The 24,163-nt window shown below is 37.2% G+C and overlaps 1 protein-coding gene across 20 annotated transcripts in view; it reads right to left on the bottom strand.

Annotated features, from left to right (window-relative positions):
• The window catches only part of LOC110985623 (CLIP-associating protein 1-A-like), an 80,222-nt gene that overhangs the window by 43,602 nt on the left and 12,457 nt on the right, over window positions 1-24,163 (bottom strand). For 14 of the 20 annotated variants that reach the window (XM_087139627.1, XM_087139626.1, XM_087139638.1 and 11 more), the window contains exons 3-11: window positions 21,950-22,028; window positions 20,416-20,459; window positions 18,931-18,990; window positions 17,306-17,397; window positions 15,697-15,772; window positions 14,509-14,606; window positions 13,913-13,983; window positions 1,462-1,505; window positions 674-739 (exon numbers count right to left, since the gene is read on the bottom strand). In XM_087139627.1, coding sequence (XP_086995753.1) covers window positions 674-739; window positions 1,462-1,505; window positions 13,913-13,983; window positions 14,509-14,606; window positions 15,697-15,772; window positions 17,306-17,397; window positions 18,931-18,990; window positions 20,416-20,459; window positions 21,950-22,028 — 630 coding nt within the window. Of the gene's footprint in view, window positions 1-673; window positions 740-1,461; window positions 1,506-10,809; window positions 12,544-13,912; window positions 13,984-14,508; window positions 14,607-15,696; window positions 15,773-17,305; window positions 17,398-18,930; window positions 18,991-20,415; window positions 20,460-21,949; window positions 22,029-24,163 lie in introns of those variants that run through there. The other 6 variants (XM_087139634.1, XM_087139635.1, XM_087139643.1 and 3 more) reach the window with 3 other exon arrangements.

The following is a 24,163-nucleotide window of genomic DNA, read 5'->3' as shown; positions in this document are numbered from 1 at the left end:
GAGAAGTGAAAGAGTGTGCAATGACTTTATTGAAACATCTCAAATTCAAACTGTATATTTAGTTCTTGCTTAATGGAAGAATGTACTTACCTGTACTCATAAAGAGTTAACCAACTGAGGGACTGAATTCCAATTAGCCTTACACACTGCTACCATTCTCCAAAACTTTCCCATCTTCCAAAATACAAATCAGAAGAAATACTGTACAATGTACAGTAGTAAGGAACTGTACATGTGTGCAAGGTACTATGCATGATAGCTCAGCTGCATGTGACAGCAATGGGCATCCAGTACATCATGTACATGTACTTGTATGGCTGTTTTATTGCTGACCCCTCATGTACATGTACTAGTTATTTGTGATACATGTACCGGTGTCTCTATTCAGCCAATCTGCATAGAAAACATTCAGTCACTACACCAATGCATACATGTACATGTATATGTACATGTATGTACAACTGCATCAACTCATAAATTCCACAGCAAGAGAGCTGAATTTGAGATGTTCCATACATATATATATACATGCATGATATACAGCAAAATATGAAATCCAAAAAAAAAAAAACGGTCCATATGTGCATGTGTTACACAACTGAAATGAAGAGGTGCATATCTACATGTACGATGATGTACGGTATAGGTGTTAGTGTTGGTACACAGAGCTCACCTCAGTAAAACTACTGACAGCTGAAGTTTTAGCAACTGCACTTTTCATTTTGGTGTTCCAGAAAGACTAGAAAGAGTGTTATTGATAAGTTAGAATGCATACAACATGAAAACAGGACTGTCATAGAGAGATGTTCATTCCCATCTGGACAGATAACAGAACTTTCTTCATCTTTGTTACATAAAATGTTAACAGCAGTTCATTACACAAACATTTACAGGGTGAAATAATAGTGAAAGAAAATGCTCTGTTCACATACAGTAACCAAGTGCAGGACTACTGAAGTTGCCTTCTTGCATTTCATGACAAATTTTTAATGGATTAACTTATTATCCACGTTTTATTTTCATGCAGCAAACTAATTGGTGGGTTAACCAATAGGTTGCACTTATGTGGCAGATCTATGGTATTAAGAACCAAGCTCTGACAATGCTGACTTCTAAACAGATTCCACATGTATTTTGATCTAATGCTGCAAATCTTTCATGTACAGAGTACAAACTCTCCCTCATAACAGACAGAGTGCCTGCACGTTGTACAAGAAAAACTGTAATATGGTTTTCTATTTGCAGTGCAATGAAGGCTATAGATTTTAGTGATGTCAAAGTGATGTGCATTCAACCAAAGTATCCAAGGTGAATTTTAGTGCATCATTCATGTGCTCACATAAAGTCTTACATGTACATATGTACATTTGTCTGGCATTCTGGATTAGTGTAGGCATATACATGTATGCCCTTACACCTGTACATGTTCTGCCACAACATCATGTGTTTCTATTTACTTACAATTTTGCTATCCGGTTCATCTCCTCCAGATGATGGCTTTGGAGCTACAAGAATAAAGAAAACCAAAGAAATGAAGATTGAACTCTGTACAATAATCTTAGAAATCTCATCTACTGTACCCGTACAAATTGAAACCGTTCATGAATACAGAACTGTATGCAACTTTCATTCCACATTTCCTAACAAAAGCAACTGTCCCTTCAATGTGGGGCTGGCCAGGGCATGTACGCTGAACATACACGTATGTACTAGTACGTGTACATCTCCCATGGCATTGTGTCACCTGGAGTGCTGTACAGTTCTCCATGTACTTCTCCGAAGAAGTAACCGATGCCAAACATCAGCATACATGTATGCATAACACCAACATGGAGTTAATCCTACCAGTGTATTCCTTTGAGCATACCGTGTACGTGTACACACTCACCAGAAGGCTTGAATGAGCTACGCAAGAACGCAAATCGCTTCATTTCTATTCTTACAAATGTAGATATATCCACATGAATGTTCCCTTGGCAAGATGTTCCCCAACTCACTACTCAGACAACTTTGTTGATTTTGACACTCTGTCTTAATATGCTGCTACATACATGTCCGTGTATGAGAGTGCCACTTGACTACTTTCTTCAATAACAGGAAAACCTCATTACAAGACTGCAAATCTGACTCATCCTATGTGGATGTTCCACCCAGCTACAGTACAGCCAAATTTAATTGGCCCATCAACATAGTAAACTATACTATCTGTGTAAATAAAATTTGCAAAAAAGAAAGCCCACACTGGGTCAAAATTTGCCCTAATATTGGAACATTTAAACAGGCAAACAAACCAAAAGACTACTACAACAAAGGGGGAGGTGTGTTAATTTCCAAATGGGAATGTTTATTCATTCATTATCATTGAAGGAAGATTCAATTAAGTCAAATCCTATCCTCTTTAGGTTAACAGACACAGTGTGAAACTGGGTCTCCAAAATGTACAGATAAGAATTATCAAGATGGCAGGAGAATGGGGAGAAAAATAACCTCCATACCAAGGAACTCAAAAAGGAAGTACAGTGTGTTAATACATGTGCAATGTACACGTACATGTACAATGCATGGGCATATGCATTCATGCTACATGTACCATACATTTGTCACTTCACAATATCATAAGTGGAAAGGAGAATCAACTTGGCAAAAATTGCTCTTCAAATACTCCTCAGACAAATTAAATGAGCCAAAAAGAATACTAGTTCCAGTAAAATGCCTCTTTAAAGCTTAGAGGTACCCTGATATATTTTGAGCAGGCCAGGAAGTTTGCTCAAGGGCAAAGAAAAAAATTAGGCCACAGCTCCCTAAAAATAACATCGAAGCTAAATTAGCCGGTAAGCTCTGGAAATGACTCCAACTAGATCAACCAGCCTCAGCCTGAGGCTTCTGGGGGCCTGTAAGAGCCTTCAAAATAATTGCAGTGCAAGATGAAAATTTTCATATATATATCTGACGGCTTAAAATTACCGTACATAGATTTCCCTCTACATGAATCAAAATTGCTCACTTTGCTCACTCCATTATGCACCCACCACTGCTCTTAATCCAATGTACAATGTACTGTATGTTTTGATTCTGTAATTATTATAACATTGGCGGGAAAATGGTTCTTGTAGAATTGTAAACATTCATCATGCTTGCATACATTTGGCTTAGTCCATGTTATTTGTATTTTTTGTATAACAAATTTCTAATTACTCAGTCAAATTTGGAAATACCGGTACTTGTGATGATTGGTACAGGACACAGAGCATTGTATAGAGAGAATTGCGACATGAGCGTCAGCATTGTTGGAAACAAGCTGACAGATGTACATGTATGCATCAGTGCACATGGACAATTGGTATACAACCGCCACACTTTCTACTGTACGGATGATGAGCAGCCATTTTGTTTCCAAAATCTGAAGCTGGCGCTCTTGTCTATTAATAGCTATGGGACACACTCACTTGCTGGGGAGGTGGGGTCAAAATTTGTGGACTTTGAAAATAAAATAAATTATCTTGATGGCTAAAAATGCATTAAGATCTGAAGGTATTTATCTTTGGCAACCTTGGAAATTCAAGCTACATGTACGAAGTACAGTGTACAAATCCTTGTCATGTTCCACCACTCTCTGCTAAATACATGTAAATGACAGTTCCAGGCAATTTCTTTAATCCAAAAGCAAGGTCTGTTGATGGCTCTAATGTAAGCAAGTATGTTGCACCTGGGTTGTTACTGTACTAATGAAACATCATACCAGTAGTATTTTGCTGCAGTAGTGGAAACATTCTTTTCTTTTTGTGTTCCTACGGTGAATCTATTATTTCTATGTATCATGACATTTTTAACCCTGCTCAATACCAATGAAAGGCTTGAGGAGAAATAGTCCAACAATTGTAAAGAGACAATGCTGAGGGCATGCCAAGTACAGCTCCATGAGATTGTCTGCCACTGAGTGTTTACAATGTATCGTTCAATGTGTGCACTTTTGAAGTACACAAATGTACCAGTATCAAGCAAAAACAACATCACACGCATGTACTGTACATGTACTTTACAAATACTGGTACATGTATATTTAAACCCAACACTACTGAACCATACTGTAATGTTGTAGTCGAGACCACTTAACACCTCCACAAGACCATCAAAAGACATCCAGTCTGAATTACAGTCACAAGCTATTCAAATGCACTGCAGCAAAAGTATTCCTTTTTCATTCATTATGCACACTGTTACCATACTTGTCATGGTCTCAACCACCAGTACAATACTGCCATAATGTAGAGTAAATGCACTGCTACTTACACGCACACTGCTGCAGAAGAGGAATTCTACTTCCACGATATGGCATTTTGGAAATCCAACAAACAGAAGACAAAACATCCAATACCAACATCCAGGCAAGATTTTACAATATGATAGTGACTTAACTTCCCTACAACGTCCATTCAAAATGACTGCAAAACACAAACATTATGCCACATCATTCCAAAGAGAGCTTCAATCCAGTTGGAAATTAAAGAACGACAAAGCATGTTTGTTCATCTGACTGAGGAAAAAAAGCCTTCATCCCCGAGGCTGAAACGATGCATGGTTTCGTGTTAAGGAGCTCTGATTGGCTTATGGACTGGAATGAATGAAAAGCCTTCAGGTTTTTTTTTTTTTTCAATTAAAGAACTGGATCACAATACGTTTAATAGAGAGAGGGCAACACAACCTTGACTGAGAAATTTTGCAAAGGAGTAGGCAGTGAAAAAGACAATGGAATCTTTAAATGTCTTACACATGAACACTGTACATGTACGTACAGCACAATACTGACCGGTCAGTTATCCAGTGTGTACATGGCATATGCCAGTATGTACATGTATATAAAGTATAAAGTACTTGTGAAAATTACCCTAGTAAAGTATTAAAGACGTTTTGCTTTTCTTGTGCAAAATACCAGTACCCTCAATATTATCAGTAAGAGCTCAATATCATCAGTGAAAGCTTAATATTATCAGTGAAAGCTCAATATCATTAGTGAAAGCTCAATATCATGAGTGAAAGCTCAATATCACTAGTAAAAGCTCAATATTATCAGTGAAAGCTCAATATTATCAGTGAAAGCTCAATATCATTAGTGAAAGCTCAATATCATCAGTGAAAGCTTAATATTATCAGTGAAAGCTCAATATCATTAGTGAAAGCTCAATATCATGAGTGAAAGCTCAGTATCACTAGTAAAAGCTCAATATTATCAGTGAAAGCTCAATATTATCAGTGAAAGCTCAATATCATTAGTGAAAGCTCAATATCATCAGTGAAAGCTCAATATCATCAGTGAAAGCTCAATATCATCAGTGAAAGCTCAATATCATCAGAGAAAGCTCAATATCATCAGAGAAAGCTCAATATCATCAGTGAAAGCTCAATATCATCAGAGAAAGCTCAATATCATCAGTGAAAGCTCAATATCATCAGTGAAAGCTCAATATCATCAGTGAAAGCTCAATATCATCAGTGAAAGCTCAGTATCATTAGTGAAAGCTCAATATCATCAGCGAAAGCTCAATATCATCAGTGAAAGCTCAATATCGTCAGCGAAAGCTCAATATCGTCAGCGAAAGCTCAATATCATCAGTGAAAGCTCAATATCATCAGTGAAAGCTCAATATCATCAGTGAAAGCTCAATATCATCAGTGAAAGCTCAATATCATTAGTGAAAGCTCAATATTATCAGTGAAAGCTCAATATTATCAGTGAAAGCTCAATATCAGTGAAAGCTCAATATCATTAGTGAAAGCTCAATATCATTAGTGAAAGCTCAATATCATCAGTGAAAGCTCAATATCATTAGTGAAAGCTCAATATTATCAGTGAAAGCTCAATATTATCAGTGAAAGCTCAATATTATCAGTGAAAGCTCAATATCATTAGTGAAAGCTCAATATCATTAGTGAAAGCTCAATATCATCAGTGAAAGCTCAATATCATTAGTGAAAGCTCAATATCATCAGTGAAAGCTCAATATCATCAGTGAAAGCTTAATATCATCAGTGAAAGCTCAATATCATCAGTGAAAGCTCAGTATCATCAGTGAAAGCTCAATATCATGAGTGAAAGCTCAGTATCATTAGTGAAAGCTCAATATCATTAGTGAAAGCTCAATATCATCAGTGAAAGCTCAATATCATCAGTGAAAGCTCAATATCATTAGTGAAAGCTCAATATCATCAGCGAAAGCTCAATATCATCAGTGAAAGCTCAATATCATCAGTGAAAGCTCAATATCATCAGTGAAAGCTCAATATCATAAGTGAAAGCTCAATATCATCAGTGAAAGCTCAATATCGTCAGCGAAAGCTCAATATCATCAGTGAAAGCTTAATATCATCAGTGAAAGCTCAATATCATCAGTGAAAGCTCAATATCATTTATCAGTGAAAGTCATTTCTCAAAAAACCACTGATTAAAAGAGGATTATTTCTCACCGAATTTCAGCGCAATGATTTTTGCTGTAAAATCAAATCTCACGAATTGGCAATCATCCAAATCAGGAAAGCTTCATTTGGTTCTCATTTTAATTCAATATTCCAAGAAATCACTGACCGTAAAGAATCAAGTCTCCCTTCTACCAGTACCACAAGACCTCCATGAGTCATACTTATTGTTCAGTTATGATATGCACATCAACCTACTACTGGTGAGGACTGATGATGGAATTTAGCACTAAAGGGCGGGCCAAATTTTTTAATTTTAAGCACCAGAAACGAATGTGTACATCCACATCTTTGCCCGGTACATGTACCTGTTTTGTATGTATGTAAGACCTTAACCCCTTCCTCCTACATGTACATGTACATGTACACGTATACAGTACAAAGACTGGTAGCTGGCTTCACAAGCCTAATGACTGGACCTCTGTTGGATTCTCACTTTGAACCTGATTAAATTACTTTAAATATGACCAATACTGACCATATGTGTTAACATTTGATAATGCCCACCAAGATGTGATAATGCCCACTGCGTAAATATATGATCTGGCACCTGGATACGTGACAATGTACTCCATCTCTATTGGTCAAGAGTCTGCGTGCTACACAGCAAACAGAACATGAGCGCCAAGTCCACATACATGTACATGTATATGGAGATTCTTTTGGACAATTTGCACAAGGAGAATGGACAGCGGTTTCATATATTGTGTCCATTAGCCTGAGCCAGTCTTAAACACATTTAAGACCGGCCAAACACATACATGTACAGTATTTATTCCCTTATTATACATGTACATGTAGTTTACAGGCATTCACCAAGACACATGTGGACACACAGAATTGTTGCCAACAGATCTATTATCATACCAAAAGGTGCAGTACAAGTAGACTGGCTTCAATTTCATTATCCTGAAATGACAGGACCAGGTGACATAAAGCCATGTGAGGGCGTATATCCTGATGAGGTTAGGAACTTCATCTACATGGACAATAACACATGTTCTTCACTAACAGTATTTATGTGACACCACGTCTGCTTAACAATGAGTAACTACACGGTATGCACTCATTGTTTGCACATTTAAAAAGCGGATGTAATGTATTTAAACAAAGAAGTTGTTAATTTGGCAGATGAATCACTTGCTTTCACGATTGTCAGAGCCAAAACCACAAGCACCGAGATGGCTTAACAGGCAGATGGTAGAGTACAATGTATATGTATATGTGACACTAATTCATAGAAAAAATTTGCGTCTTTTCAGCAGAATAATACTTGGTATGAAAGTCAAACACAACTTTAAAAAACCTAAGTTGACAGTGATAACTGCAAACATGTACATGTACCCAGTACATGTACATTTACTAGTACTGATTCATGCCACATACAGTATGGCTACATGCACTCAATGTATACTACATGTACATGTATTTGCTCTAAAGCGGCTTAAGTGGCAAAAAAATAGAATGAACGCAAAACTATTTCTCAGAGTTGTACATGTACAGTAGTTGAGTATGTGGTACCAGTCCGTTCTTACTACCAGACTACCCCATACTCATCTGCTTACATGTACATACCGTACCGGTACATGCACATGTACGGTATGTGAACACTTAAGAAAAATATTGAAAATGGACAGTTAATGAATTCAGTATTACGGTAGAACACTTTTGAGACTTTTAAACTTCAGAAAAGAAGTATTTGAAAAATACCAGTACCTACAGGTACAGTACTAGTCCTCAAAAAGAAACGTATACAGCATGTACTTTCTGAAAACATCTACATGTACATGTATCTCTCAAACTTAGCTTCATGTTCCTGTAGTACAAGAGTTTGGTAGTTTGGTTTTACTTACTTTTCTTATGCAGCTTATCTTTATTCACACCAAATAATCATCTTGAAAGCTGGCAGTAACCTTCGTACATGTACCGTACATGCACATGTACATGTATCAATGTCATTTTACTTTTACTTCTTTGAGGCAAATTTTGCATAGCAAAAATCTAAATGAATGTACAATAAACATTTTCACTGCTTTGAACTAAAAATGAAAGCCGACACACTCCTTTACCTGAACCAGATAAATTTGTCCTAATTTGGTCACGTTTACAACCTTGATATCCCACTTTCCTGGCAGTCCCTCCTGGTTGGACTGCTGAGGCAAGTTAATTCAATTTTAAACTCCTTGGGCCCTGAAAGTGATTTTGTCAAAGTCATGAATAGAATGAAATGCAGAAATGTATCTACACGTACATACTTGATAAATGCACCCCTGGGTAGCCCAACACGCTGCAGCAATAAGTGAAACTTGACTTCAATACAATATACATGCATACATACAATTTTCAAATTGTGTTATTTCTGCAAGCAAATGACATTTGGTACAATACATGTATGTGCTCATACTCTCAGTGCACATGTACACATACATGTACCGGTTTGTATACACGCACAGACGTACATGCATGGCCTATTCTTTTAAAGATGTGATTAATTTAAATGCAACCATTCAAGTTTTAACATGAGCACTTGGTCACTGAGGTCACTGAGTACGTGTAGAGTGTATGTCACTGACTCTTTTGTAAATAAAGATTTCATAGTTGCATTACATGTAGATGAACTCGAAACTGTTTGTACATTTTACATGTAAAGTTCTGATGTTGATCTCAGCTGTTCATACAAACTGTACTCCCGTATGTATTCAGTATGTGAGTATGACATGTATCAAATTAGTTTAATCAGCGGACCAGATCCTGTGGTGATACTTGTTTTCCATCTCTGATCTTCCAAGTGGATGTGACAGGTCGTGGGAGGCTGCAGTGTGTCTTTATACAGCACAGTCCAGCAGACAATGGCACACTGATAATAATTTAGATGTTGCACTTACATGTAATACCAGACCACACTATCTGCTTGGAGCGGGAACAAAAGAGGGAGTGCTTTTAAGTGAAATTGACAGTCCTTTGGTATTAACTCAATGCATAGACGCACAAGTTTATGCACATTTGACGCAGAGTGTGCTGAGTACGTGCAACAAATTTATTCAGGAATGTACGGGTATGGTCTGCATGTGCACGCTGAACACATGCAAGAACCCCGTTGGAAAACTTTGTACCAGGCTGTCTTTCTTTCGCCGGTGAGGGTGTACGTCAACTCAGGGTGGATAATGATCAAGGAATCTGTGATGCTAAACTGTGCACTCAAGACGTACATGTACATCTGCCAGTACATGTACATGTGTACTACATGTATTTGCAGCTCATGTACATGTACATCTGCCAGTACATGTACATGTGTACTACATGTATTTGCAGCTCACATACCGTACATGTACATGTACAATCCTAGACAGTCTGTGATACAGGTTCATTATACGCAATGCATGACTCGAGGCAATTCCAATCTGCGATACCAAACCACACAGTGATGATGTACATGTATAATGTGTGGTCTCAAAGACATTTCATGTTTGTTTTAATTCCAAGACCTGTCATGCATGGAAGGCTTTCTCAAGATTAATCTTTCCATTCCAATCTGCTTTCATCATTGGTGTGGTGAGCAAGTTTCAATATATAATTTCCATTAATCATAATATCAATGTGCAAGGGATGGGATGCCATTGATTGAGTAATAAGATTGATGGATGCAGAGAACTACTACCAGTAGTATGAGAATACACTGTGGTCCATTGTGTCTGACTGTCTTTAAATGCAGACAAACAAAACATTTGATTAAAAAAATTGTTAAAATGTTTTAAGAGGGATTAAACCCAGAACACCACCATCCTCTTGTCCCCCTGTTTGTTGAGATCAGACTTTAATTTTTTAAAGGCACAATACCAATTTCTGCACTTGTTAATTTCTACAAGCAAATTCAAGAACCGAAATGAAGTTTCCAGAAGATTTTCAGTAAAGAGAAAGTAGAAAAGCAAATGTGCACTTTCACACACATACATGTACATACATTGTGTACAAGTATGCACACACTAGAGTCCTAGGTGGGTAACAGACCGGCATGTGAGCAAGTCGTTACTTTCATATTGTACATGTATGCACCCCGCTTTTAGTACGGCGAGGCCCAAAGTTAATACCGGCTTTTGCATTTTTTTTCCTTTTTTTAAAATTACTGTTTAAAGTTCTTACGGCACTTCCTATTAAAAAGTTCCTAAATATGGCTGTTTAAATACCAGAAATTTGTACAAAATGGAACATTTTAAAATTGCATGTAAAACTGATGACAACGACAAGAGTTCAGGAACTTTGTAACGTTGCAAAAGTTCCAAAATCACAAGACATCACTCCTACATGAAAGTCCAAGTACTAGTATGTACCGGTACTTACCAGGTCTGAAGGAATCTTCATCTGGTAAACTGCCAACTCCTGAGTCAATACTATCCCGATCACTACGTCCAAACTGATCCTGTTTCTTAGGCAAAGGATGCCCCTTCAGTAGACACTTGACAATCAAGGAGATGTCCTTGTCAAATGAGAGGAAAGTGTCTCTCTTTTGCTCCCCTTTTTTATCTCCCATCACGTCTGATTAATTCATCCAATGGCTCAAGCTGAAAATATTACTCTAAATGCGATGTGATGATGTCCAGTTGAATTCACTCAAGAAAATGTATAAATCTGGTATACATGTACCTGAGGTGACACGCATCACAACAAACTGCAAACACTACTTGTACGTTTCAATTTTGAAATATCACGACATGCTCATTTTCTCATAAGTAATATCAGAAAGTATTTCTCTTATTTTAATGAGCTCCAGCTGACATAAAGTGCACGTTTTAATCTCGCTGTTTATCCACTGGTATTCTGTGCATCTTAAAGCACTGTAGTTCCACAGCTGCTAACGCATCAGGTCTACCGGTATGTGGCATGTTAATTGATGACCATTATCAGGCAAAAGTATGACACAGGCTCCAACCAACATAACTCACAGACTGAAGTTTTTCTTCATGGGGAAATCCCTTCCCCAGACGATCAACAGAAAAAGGCAGAGCTACATGTAGTACTGTCCAATTGATACTAAGAACACTGCAGGGTGAGATGAGAGTGAAGAAGGCAAGGACTGATGGACACTTCGACCAGATGAGATGAGGTTGGAGTCACAGGTCTCTAAGGATGTCAAAGCTGAGTACTACTAGTTCTCACAAGTCTCTTAAGGGAAAGGAGAAATAGCAATATGGACTAGCAGCAAGCTCCTTGTATCTACCAGCTGATGTCTACAACAAGCCTGTGATCATCAATGACTGACTTCCTGTGGGACTCTGGGATTCCAAACAAGTGTAGAGGAACAAGTATGTTAATGGACAGGAAATGAGTTATGACATCACCAAAACCAAAACCAAATCCATTCATGGCACTCAGAATGAAGATACTGGTGAAGGAAGATGATCAATAAATCACCATGAATCAGTAGACGTACATGTAGTTATCTCCGTAATTCTGTTCTGTCAAGCACATCTCCATGTGATGCATGGTCAGTTGCCGGCCCGCTATGATTACAAATCCATGCTACCTGAAATACCAAAGGCTCCTGGCATATCCTGGCATACCGTACATGCATCTACTCCAGCTTTTCACTTTCAGTTGACAAGCTTGGCATATTTTCATTAAGAAGAATTGATCACATGGCTCAGGACTGCAGTATTCTGTGATATTTGGACAACCCTGGAGATGGAATTTCTGTGTTACCCTGGCTGCATGACCCCCTGGGGTTTGGGGTGAGGTGAGAGGAGAGGGAAGCTATGGGTTCCTCCTTGATCCTAGCTTGTCTGACTAACACTTCCTGACCTGGCTTAATCCATACAGCAATTCCAAATCCAACACACCACTCACCATACCAGAATTGAAAGTCCACGACCAAGTACATGTAGCAAACAAAGAAACTGACTAAAATTTCACACAGAAACCTTCCAAAAATGGCATGCCGTGGCATCAATGAAGGACAAAGAAGAAGAAACAACAGCCTGCTGGTACCGTGGACAGCCACAGAGGAAAGGTTACCAGAAAACAGTTGAATTGTACTTTGCTTCAAGACCCAGCAGGGATTGGTGCACCGTGTACAGGTAAGCCACTGTGTATTGAACTTTGACAAGTCTGGGAATAATGTAGACATTCCAGAGTACAAAGGAGTAAAGATTAAAGCAATACACATCCAGTGCAATGTATTTGGGTTGAGAATGTGAGACTTCAAAGCCGTGATACATATACAAGTACACTGTATTTAATTCAATTGAGGAAAGTAACTTGTTCAATTATATGTAGCTTAATACTTTGCCAATTCACAATAGAGTGTGTGGGTAAATCTTGCACCAGTACATGTACATGACTGTAACCTGAAATACAAAACATGTTCAGGTACACTAAATAATGGAAAGGTTCAAATTTGGAAGTTTGAAGATACATGTACAATGAACATGTACGGTACCATAAAGTGCATTGCACATTTTAGGCATACACAAAGTACGTACACTTACCGTACATGTATAACATGTTGTGTGTACTAGTATGGGTACATGTATCATGTGCACATACATGTACAGTACAATGTACTGTACATGTACACAGATCTACATGTAGCGGTAGACTTACAGACATGTATGTGTATCAACAGGAAATTAGTAATTTGTGTGGTTGTGACTGCTTCACTTCTTACTGTTACACAGATAATGCAATGATAACGGTATTTAAACTATTGGTGAACTACAGTGTATTCATAACATTTATTTACTAGTATTATAAACATTCTAAAAAGGAAAATTAGCATAGCTTCAAGTCTTATCAAAATTAGCAAGTGTTGACACTACAACTATGATGTACTGATACCTGTAGAAGCGTTGAGTAAAAGGTTTTTGTTTTATTCAGATAGTGTACCAATTCTGATTTACCGGTGGAAGATCACAGACAAAATATCAACACCTGTAAAACTAGAATGATGGCAGAGTGTATTACAATACGGAGCTTGTCACCAAGCTACTGGTGTCTGCAAGGAATTTTAGATACAGTCAAGTATTGACAAGTATGGACACACAGGCACAAGTCTGATTTTGCTTGATATGCACCCCAGACACATGCATACCGGTATCTGCCTTACCACAACCAATGCTCCAGCTGTGACATGTCATTATCACACCTGTTCTTCAGACCTAAGAAACAGTCTTAGTTCAAATCAAATCAGCAACAGGTACTACACAAACCCTATTAACAGATTAATAGGATAGACATGATATAATTTTTGTGTCCTTTCAAAAACAAAAAAAAGCAAAAAATTAACACCTGACCATATTAAATTAACATCTTCCCAAAACCAAAATTCAATCTTATATAAATATTCCTGTTTAGTGAATTTACTTAAATCTGCCTCCTACCCTCGGAAGATAGCAATATTTCTTCTCACTTGAAAAGGCGACTATATTGTATGTATATGTATACTTACCATCAGGTGAGACCACCAACATTCGTCCTGATCGGTTAACCTCATCAAACTTTGCATAGATGATTGACAACCTGCAAGTTCAAGACCAACACAAGAACAGGTAAACCCACATCAGTCATCAAAAATCATTGCTTTTGGCGTCTTCTCCAAGTTGCAATTAGTTTGGACAAGCAACTTTCTGTTATGTTTTGTGACATCTAAATTTGCAACTGTAAGGGGACTGAAACCCTTGGCAAAGCAAATTTGTTATATTGATAACTGATTAATTGGCACTTAAGGTTGGGCCCACCCAATCATTTTCATTCAACCACCTCATCAATGTAAAATATCAAGATGTAATTGTTTGGTTAGGAACAAGGAACTGTAAAATGTTGATGGCCATGTGACAGTACAGGCTCTACCGGTATCTTGGGTGTAGAGGGGATACTCTATAAGCAGCCTGAAATGAAGTCCAATGATATAAAAGTTTCTAGCATTCAAAACCTTTGCCCCACTGATACACATAAGAGACCACAATGAACATGAGCAACATTTTGGTTAGTGTAACCATGGACAGTAATACAGCCCAGAACACACTGCTTATTTTCACATCTTACCTTGATGATGGGATGCCTTTCTTGCCTAGGTCAATCCGTACTTTCTCACCTACATGCCTGTAAATCTCTACCAATGTGTTTATGGCTGTATCACGCACCTAACCAATATGCAAACAAGTGACATTTACGCATTATCCAAAATAACATGAACATTCAGCTGAACAAAATAATGGAAAAGATTTTTTTCAAAAGAACTCCTTTCAATGGTTACTGAAATCTACGCACATCAGGCATGAGATTGGAGTAAAATACAAAGTATCCACACAATAAACATGAGAAGTTTTAAGTGCCCCACAGTAGTATAAGGTATATGGTATCTTTTTGTGCTTGCCTACTGGCACACCATAAAATACCCATTTCTCATGTTCTATATCAACTTTCATACGTAAAAACACCTTTAGGGTAAAGTCAGGATTTTCCCAATGTTAAAAATGACCATGAAAAAATTCTAAAATCAGGAAAAATCTGGACAAGTCTCACCCCTGCTACATGTATTCCTTAAAAAGGCACAACCATCCGTCAACAATATTAACAAATATTAACAAAGAAATTAATAAAAAAATTCAAACACAGACTCATGACTAATAAGAGATTTTGAGTTTTGGAAAGACAAAATGTTGAATATATATAAAGGCAATGAGCACAACTGGCCTTTCTGAGATGAAACTTAAAACTATTGAAAAGCGTCTTTGAGCAAACTGTGACAATCCTTTCTGTGGCAAAGTGAAAAAAGTCCATCTGGCCTTGAGAATTCTGAAGAGCTCTTATGACTCATTCCACTTTGGAAAACAGGATCTGCAATACACGCACATGTAGGACAGCAGGATACATGATATTTTTGCTCTTTCAGGGCCCATTTCTGTGCATATAAAATCCACCTCTTTTAGCCAATACTCTTTAACGCTATACACATTCCATGGGCAATATCATCTGTTGAAATCAATCAATGAAGTAACAGCCACAATACAAGCAGGTACTGGTATCGTAGCTACAATGAAAAGAAATGTTGTAAAGTTTCTCAAAGTTGCTTGGGAAAAGTTTCTTTTCATCGTAGGAATGCAAGAGTAATAGCTGTCTATTTCCAACACAATACATGTACCGGTTTATCTGCAAGGACTGGGCAGGACTAACTGCATACTTGACAAATGGTATTTTGGTTTTGAAGTGGTTCCTGTCTAAGTGATTTACCTGGCTGTTAGGGTCTCCCAGCAACTTGCAAATTGAGGGAACTATTTTATTCAGTGTTAAACTGGCTGCACCAAACCTGAAATTAAGAATCAAACGAAGTGGATTAATCATGCCAGTGAAAAAAATCGTATAGAAGCTACGTGTACCTGTACGTGTATAAAAATTAAACGTTCCCTTTGGATATACCTGAAAACTATCATTTGAACCTCAATGAAAGTGATAAATACTAATACTTTTAGCAATTCTTTTCATGAGGTGGAAATCCACAAAGCATATTAATTACCATCACATACACACTACTTCACTGTTTATTGCTAAAGATACATTTCATACAACATGGTGTTCAATTTGTTCACATACATGTACATGTAAAAATTGTATGTTAAATATGTGCATTTTCCAAAAAAAGTATAAGTAAAACCCTTGACAGGTTAATTGAACACAGGTGTTTACTTTTCATGTACTTGGGGCACAAGTGCCTTCAGGTTCAATATCAAAGCAGGAAAAAAGCCTGAGTCATCCCCATTCCCAATTCTTCCCTGCCCAAGCAGCATATACAAAGTCAGACCATCTGGTCTGGAGGGGCGGATAACAAATTTCAGCGAGTATAAATATCTCACCATTCAGCTGTACTTAATCACAGCTGCTGGGTATATATCACAGAGATGTTTACACTCATGAATGACCATGGTGAATCACTCCATGAATAATGGAGCAAATCATCTGGACAACAGAGGGCAGCAAACTCATTTACAAGTACACTGGCTGGATATCAACACAAGAGGGCTTAATTGTCATTTAAGATAGTAATTTGTTACCAAACTTGATACCACTCAAGAAACTTAGGTAATCATATCTTGGAATTTCACATGTTGCATGCTAAAAAATCTAGGTATGATTGTCACAATCATTTTAAAGACTTAAAGTATCATAGGCCTCCTATAAGTCTGCATGTTCAAGTACCGTACTGGTACATATTTGACTTGTTTTAAATGTTTATAGTACATGTACATGTGTATATTTCACGTACTTCAAATATTGGGCAATTCTAAACCAGGGGGACATGTAAACACAATCTCACTATCTGCATACACAGGGAAGGGCTGAGGGGTTACACTGCCATATGTGCTGTGGGTCATTGCCAGCAGATACACATGTATTACACCCCTATTTATCAGGATTGGTTTGTACACACACAGACAAGACAGAGTTCGAGAATTCTGTAGAGGCAGATTGTGTCAAAGTTGAACTTGATTGCTGTATACAGCCTGCTGTAGCAGTCTGTGACTGAGACCCAGGGAAGTGTACAATATAATGGGGTAAAAACTATTGCACAAATATTAGTCATATCACACCAGTAACTCAGACTCTATAAGTAAGTCAATGCTTGAGGCATTTGGCTGTATATCAAATTATCACATACATGTATCTCATTTATATTTTGCATTTAATGCAAGTCAAAATACTGTCTGCAAGTGGCCAAAGTCGTCTCAATGACTTCTATTACCAAAGATGAAGGCACAGACACAGTCACAGCCCAGATTTCAGAAATGGCTCTGTACCAGGTACTTACTGCAAGGACAAACCAATTTACCTCAGGAGTACTTACACATTGATTGTCTGGTTCAAGCAAAGCAAAATCTCTTCTCGGACTCTCCAACCTTTATGTGAGAATCCCTTCATCAACCTCTCAAAAACGTACTGTAAAGAACAAAAGTTGCAGAACAGTTAACAGGTAGTAAAAACTTTTCAATCTCGTTCGACAGAAAACAGGAAGTATTCCTTGCTTATTCAGATTTTCCTTTTGAAATAATATCCAGCAAAACCTCTCAAAAAAAATAGAAATAACACCTGCCAATCCAGCATTCAAAAGGATAGAAAGTTTCTGAAAATGAAAAACAAAGGTCTAGCGAATGGTTATGCATCAATATCAAATACATGTAGGTCCCATCATCTCTAATTTCCATAACACTGGGTAGCATGACCCAGCTCCTAGACAATTGACCTAGAAATGCATAGCATTCCTATCATGATGAGTTTCCCAAGTTACCATGGCTGATGCTAATCGCTCTTACATGTGAGTGTGCTAAGCAATGTACATGTATGACAATGTTTCAACAAAAAAGCAAATCAATAATTTCAAAAAAAATTCTGTGTTTTGGTTTTTTTCCCCAACTCCATACAGCATATTTTACGAACACACCATGAAAAAGTACAAGTACACTTAGCACAGGTGAACATTTGGTACCACAATAAGCAACTTACTGTACACTTACATGTACAATGGTACATGTACCGCACATGTTTGGCATTTACAATGTACATGTTATGCATAATGTATGACAACCTTCATGTACAATGTACAGCAACGAATCTTGGGAACCTAACATACCAATCTACATGTATTCAAGATGCTGTGTGTTAGCATAACAACAAACATTGCCCATGCATGCAATGTTTCTGAAATTCAAACCATCTTTTTTGTGTCAGCATTTTCTTCTGCAATCCATTTTCCTTCTTTTCCCAAACTGGCAATGCAGAAATTTGAGCACTTTTCCAACATGGGAAGAAAACTCTGACATCATTTAATGGAGGCAAACTAACAGTTCTGTGTTGCAGAGTCATGATTTAATTTCATCAGAAATGCTACACAGTACAGTGTACATGAACACAAATCTGGCTAAGCACTTTGTAAGTGAGGGCGCCCTAAACAGGAGCAGCCATTTTAATTTGTCTCTTCATTGTCAATTTTTTAATCCGTTTTTATCATTGTTTACCTTTTCCATCCGTTCTACTTTGAGTACAGAAGCCTGGTTTTTCAATAAGAAATAACTAGGAGTATGGGGCTAGGCTGCCAGAGCGATATGGTAACTATTTATAATACTGTTGTGTATTGTATATATTGTATTGTCTCTATTTTGAGTTTTGAGTTTTTATTTTGAGTTTTACCAGTAAGTTTAAATCTACTCTTTGGTTTATATTTACATTTTTTATTTTTTAGTGCTCTTTGAATGTGTAAATTTTATTATTATTCTTATAAATTTTTATCATTGCATAAATGCTGGGCATCTCTGGAAAACAGTAGTGACTGAAAGGTCTCCCCAGAGTAAATAACTAAAAATTAAAAAGCATGTGGGCTAAGCAAGAAAACTGTGGGCAGGACTAGATATGCAAATAACAAGGTAATAGTTTTGGTAGTCACGCATATTATTCATAAATTACGAGTACTAGTACCTGGGGTGATGAAGCTGGACTCATCAGTTTCTGGATGAGTGCCTGGGCTTGTTCACGCACCTGCATCAAAACAGAAAATAGTTAATAACCGCTGCATCTACATGTACATGCACATGTATGCAAACATGGTACCAGTAGATAGCGGTACTGTACATTTAGTACCAACACGTACATGTACATCACCTACATGTAACTAATGAAAGTTTAGAAGCCTGTGAATAAAAATGCAACAATAACCATGATTAAGTGGGCAAAAACAACAGTTCAGAAGCTTAAAATCAATTTCTTTAAAAATGGCAAATATTTTGAATTTTAAATGTGAGTGGAGTACATGAACACATGAAAATACCGGTTACAAAGAAGAAAAAAACTGAACATTGAGATGTGGCATCTTACCTGAACTGTTTCTCACTGCCTCTTCTAGTGTTTGACCGGTATTTCGGCCCACTGTTTTCCCACGTATTTCTAAATGCAAGCTTGTGAACTTATCATCTGTACTGTACATGTACCATATATGTACATGTACATGTACACGTATTTGTTCATGTAATGGTAATTTATTTCTTCTACACAGGCCAGATCATGTTGTTTGGTCAAGTACATTAAATCTTCAACTTCAATCTAGTAATCAGAGAAGTACATGTACATGTAAAATGTACCGGTAATTATCACAAAAATTGCAGTGTCAGGTCACTGATCTCCCTTTTTCATGATTTCAATGGAAACTAACCCATGCCCAATACTTTGATGATGGACTCATCATCTGTGTGGAACACTATAATATACAACGCTACATGTCATGTAAATATCAAGTTTCGGTCAGTACCCACTGTAGCCTAATTGGCCTGCTCATCTATGTCAATGTCACCTTGGCTACACTGAAAACACAGTCTTTATGGATGTACATGTACATGTACTTGATCTTTAGTATATATATCTGAAATGGTCTATAGACCGCTGGCTGTACAGTAGCAGCTCTGCAGTGTACATGTACACTCAATAGTTTACACTGTACAATGTTCATGTACATGTACATGTACAGGTAGGCCTACTGTGTATTCATATTATACTGTACATGTACATGTACTTTACATGTAGATGTAACTATTGCTGTCTGACTGCGCGATGGTTCTGAATTTCAACCTGGCTACCCTTGATCTTTAGCATACATGTACCGCTTTATACATCCTAAATAGTCTGTAGACCATTAACTGTTGTGGCACTGCCTCCAGTAACTGCTAAATGCATACATAAACTGATAATGTCTACATGTACCTACTGTACATGTACAATGGACATGTACAGTAGCAACACTCTAGGGAATTTACAATGTGCTTACCAGTGGGACTCATATTTCCCTACATGTATGCACAAATATGCATTGTACCAAGTATAGAGAATCTAGACCATTGGCTCCAGCCGCTCTGCTTACGTGAGTGGAAATCCAGCTTTATACTGTACGGTGGCTACAAACATTATACTTACTTGATCTTTCCCATCTCCTAGACGGTCTACAACAGCTGGTAGTACTGTGGGTAAGACAGAAACAAATAATCCAGCGTTTAGTTTGCTTGAAATGCCAAAAGATGAATTCATTCAGGTCAAGATAAAACCTAAAGCAACTTCAATCAAGATACATGTCCATGTATTTACATATACCGTACAAAATTTGAACTTCAGAATGATGTACATGTGTATCAATGATTACACATTGATGTGTCAATAATCTTATCAAAAAACCTCAACTTTAACTTTTTGGAAAAGAACTGACGGACAAATCCTTTTTCTGGCGAACCCACATGAAGTGACAAAAAATATTAAAACCAATAACAAAAATGACGTACATGTACATATACTTTCAAAACACATTATAAAGCATGCTCGCATGTATACATATTTGATACATCCATTTAGTTACAATAGATCCAAAAATGTACTAATCGCACATACGGTATTATGTGTACAAATGTAGCAGGAGAACAGTGTTGGAATTAAATGCGTTTAAAACTTCCACACTGACACTGATGCTGATTAATGCATATGCGCATGTACTGGTATACTTGGGTTAAAACAATAATGTGTCTGTTCCCGGACACTCCCACTTGTATAATATGTACACATATATTAATCTTTAATGTGCAGAATGCCTGCAGTGACATACAGTACAGTTGTGTACCAGTACTTCAATTGGTTATAACCTGTATCACTAACTTACATGTACCACCCAAAACAGAAAAAAGAAAAAGAGACAGGGCTAACTCTGATGTGGTTTCTACAGGTACAAACAGTTACTTATGGTATTTGTATAATTTTCCATTTTCCTGTCATTAATTGACATGAATTACACGTGTCACAAGAGCCTGAACAAGTCTGATACACGTACACACATGTACATTCATGTACCACTCCACCATAGACTATGGACCTATGATTTCACTAACTCAACTGGGAATCACCTCATGACTCATCATGTGCAACAGACCTAATCTAATGATGAAGCCTGGCTGGAGTTTGAAGCCAAGTTGGAATGCAAATAATCATTGTCTCATTATGCACATCTAAGAATCATATGTTTTGTTTGAAAAGGTGATAAATCTCCAAACAAAAGATACACTTTTTGTAGAATGGGATCATCTGACTGATAAAATGTCATTGCTTTTTATTGTGTCATAAATTGAAATGGTTTGGGTAAACCAACTAAGATAAGCTGGGAATGTTTGAGACCTGATTTAGGTGAATGAATAACTCAGCACAGTGGATGATCAGAGTCCAAATCAACACAAACTACCAATGCAAGATAAATCACATACATATACATGCACATATAATGAAATGGGAAACAAAGCACACTTGTAAGCATAGGTGTATGTACATCGTTTTCCTGTCTACTGATGGACGCAATGTGATAGAATCAGTTACACCATATGAATCTTGCTTCAAACACAAATACAGGTTGGCCCTACATGTGTACCATGACCATCTGCTAGGATTGTAAAGTCCTGTCTTAGTTACAATGTACCTGTGCCAATGTGTATTCTAAATTTCTCTTCCATTCTGTCAACCAGACATGTTAGGCACTCAAGGCCACACAGAGAAACCTGCAATCCAGAAAAAAATGATAAAGATATTAAGAGAATTAACGTTATCAAGTTGATAATTAAAATTCTGTCCAGTGAGTTCACAACTTCTGTATACACGTGCATATGTGTTTATGTACAGTATCAGTACGTGTGAGTACATACATTGTAGGAAGCATACAGTGAACATGTACATGTACATGAACAACAATACCGAACATGTACCAAAACATGCACCAAATACCACTTACCACTACACTGTACATTATACATGCACATGTACTGTATGCACCAGTAATTGTACAAAACATGCACCGTAATTGGTGGCACCGAAGTCACAAGGGCCCCACCCATTCTCTCCAAGAGCAACCGCTTAATATAGGAAAATAATGAGATCCTTTGCAAGATAATATTACAGCCATCAGCACTGATGGGTGTTATGATCTACACATGTACATGTAGAGTTGATTCCACAGATTGGACTTGACTTTGTGAAGAAGTCTGTATCATATTTCATATGAGTTCATGTAAATATACATGTACCGGTACCAATACCTGCAGAACCTGATTTACAATGTACATGTACAGTACAATGCAGGTGTACATTATCCAGTGTACCAACATTTAATGAATTTATTACAAGTTGATGGATATTACATGTCAGGTACATATACATGTACATGTACCGTACTGGTACCTTAAATACAAAGTACTACTACATGTACATGTGCAAAAACAAGCTACCCGGTACACTAACATTGACCTTTGAAATGGTTGACATACATGTACCGGTATGTACATGTACTACAATGTAAGTACTAGTAATGTTGGCATCATACATACAGAAATCATTGATGTGCGTGTACATGTATGTACCAGTGCTGACATTAAATGTTTCCAAAATACTTGTACCGGCACCTGTACACATTACCATACATTTATATTATTATAAAATTCCCAGAGTTTTACACAGACACTATTTCAATCAATCCTGCAATGTGAATTGTACTTAGTTCATGTACATGTACATACATTGTACACTGTACACTATACATGTATGCTGCATCACTGCTTTATACCGGTACATGTACATGTGTACAGGTACACAGTAACTTTTTGCTCCAAAGATCCTTTTATATGTACATGTACCAATACATATGTCCTGTATCATGTACATGTACATTTAAATTGTACATGCATGCACTGAGATTATGTCATGGTATTGCATACAATGTACATGTACTTGTACCAGTAGCCTTACATGTTTGACATGAACAGGTACATGTACAATGTACATATGAACTACACATGTACATGTACCAGCAGCCTTACATGTTTGACATGAACAGGTACATGTACATGTACAATGTACATGAACTACACATGTACATATACATGTAGTAGGCCTTGTGTTTAGCCAGTGTGTAACTTCAATTAAAAACAAATAAAATAAACAAAAAGCCTTTTGTGACTTTGAATATTGGCACATACATGTACATGTACATGAAGCATATTTTTAAATGTTTTTAGAAAAGTCATCATAGCCTTTTGGCTATAGAAAAACAAGGAAAAATCAACAACACTAATGCACTCACATGTTACCATGACTGTTTCTCATCATGCATGCCTCGAATGTTTGAGTATGTACAAGTAGTGTATGGTACTGACACATGCACCTGCAGTCAAGTTTTTGAGTAAAATGTTCCCATTGTACACATGTACATGTACATGTAGATGTACCGTACAGTGTGTGGTTGTAAATGTATTGTACACTGTACATGTGCATACTTCGTACAGGTCTAGACAATACCAGTAGAAGCAAAATTAAAATACGTACCAGTACATATACATGTACATGTACATGTAGGCCTAAACCCATGTATCGGACATTATACTCGTACATTGTACATGTAATTCACTGTGCATCATAGCACTGTCTCTAGATGCATTTGAAGCTTCTAATTACCGGTACGATGAAACATACATGTACATGTGCATATTTATGCACATACCTACAGGTACATGTAAAGTGTACATGTACTGCACCATAAAACTTAAGTACACGCTGTCAAGGACTCTGCTGTAAATTTATGTTTTCAATTTCATAACTAAACACGAACAACGTGTACAAATGAACATGTATGCAGTGAGAGAGA

Source organism: Acanthaster planci, linkage group LG08, assembly GCF_054643075.1.
Source record: "Acanthaster planci isolate LZ-2023a linkage group LG08, COTS_SCS, whole genome shotgun sequence".
In the NCBI taxonomy this organism is placed as follows: domain Eukaryota; kingdom Metazoa; phylum Echinodermata; class Asteroidea; order Valvatida; family Acanthasteridae; genus Acanthaster; species Acanthaster planci.
The sequence above is the reverse complement of the archived record's forward strand: the minus strand, read 5'-3'. Positions and strand labels throughout refer to the sequence as shown.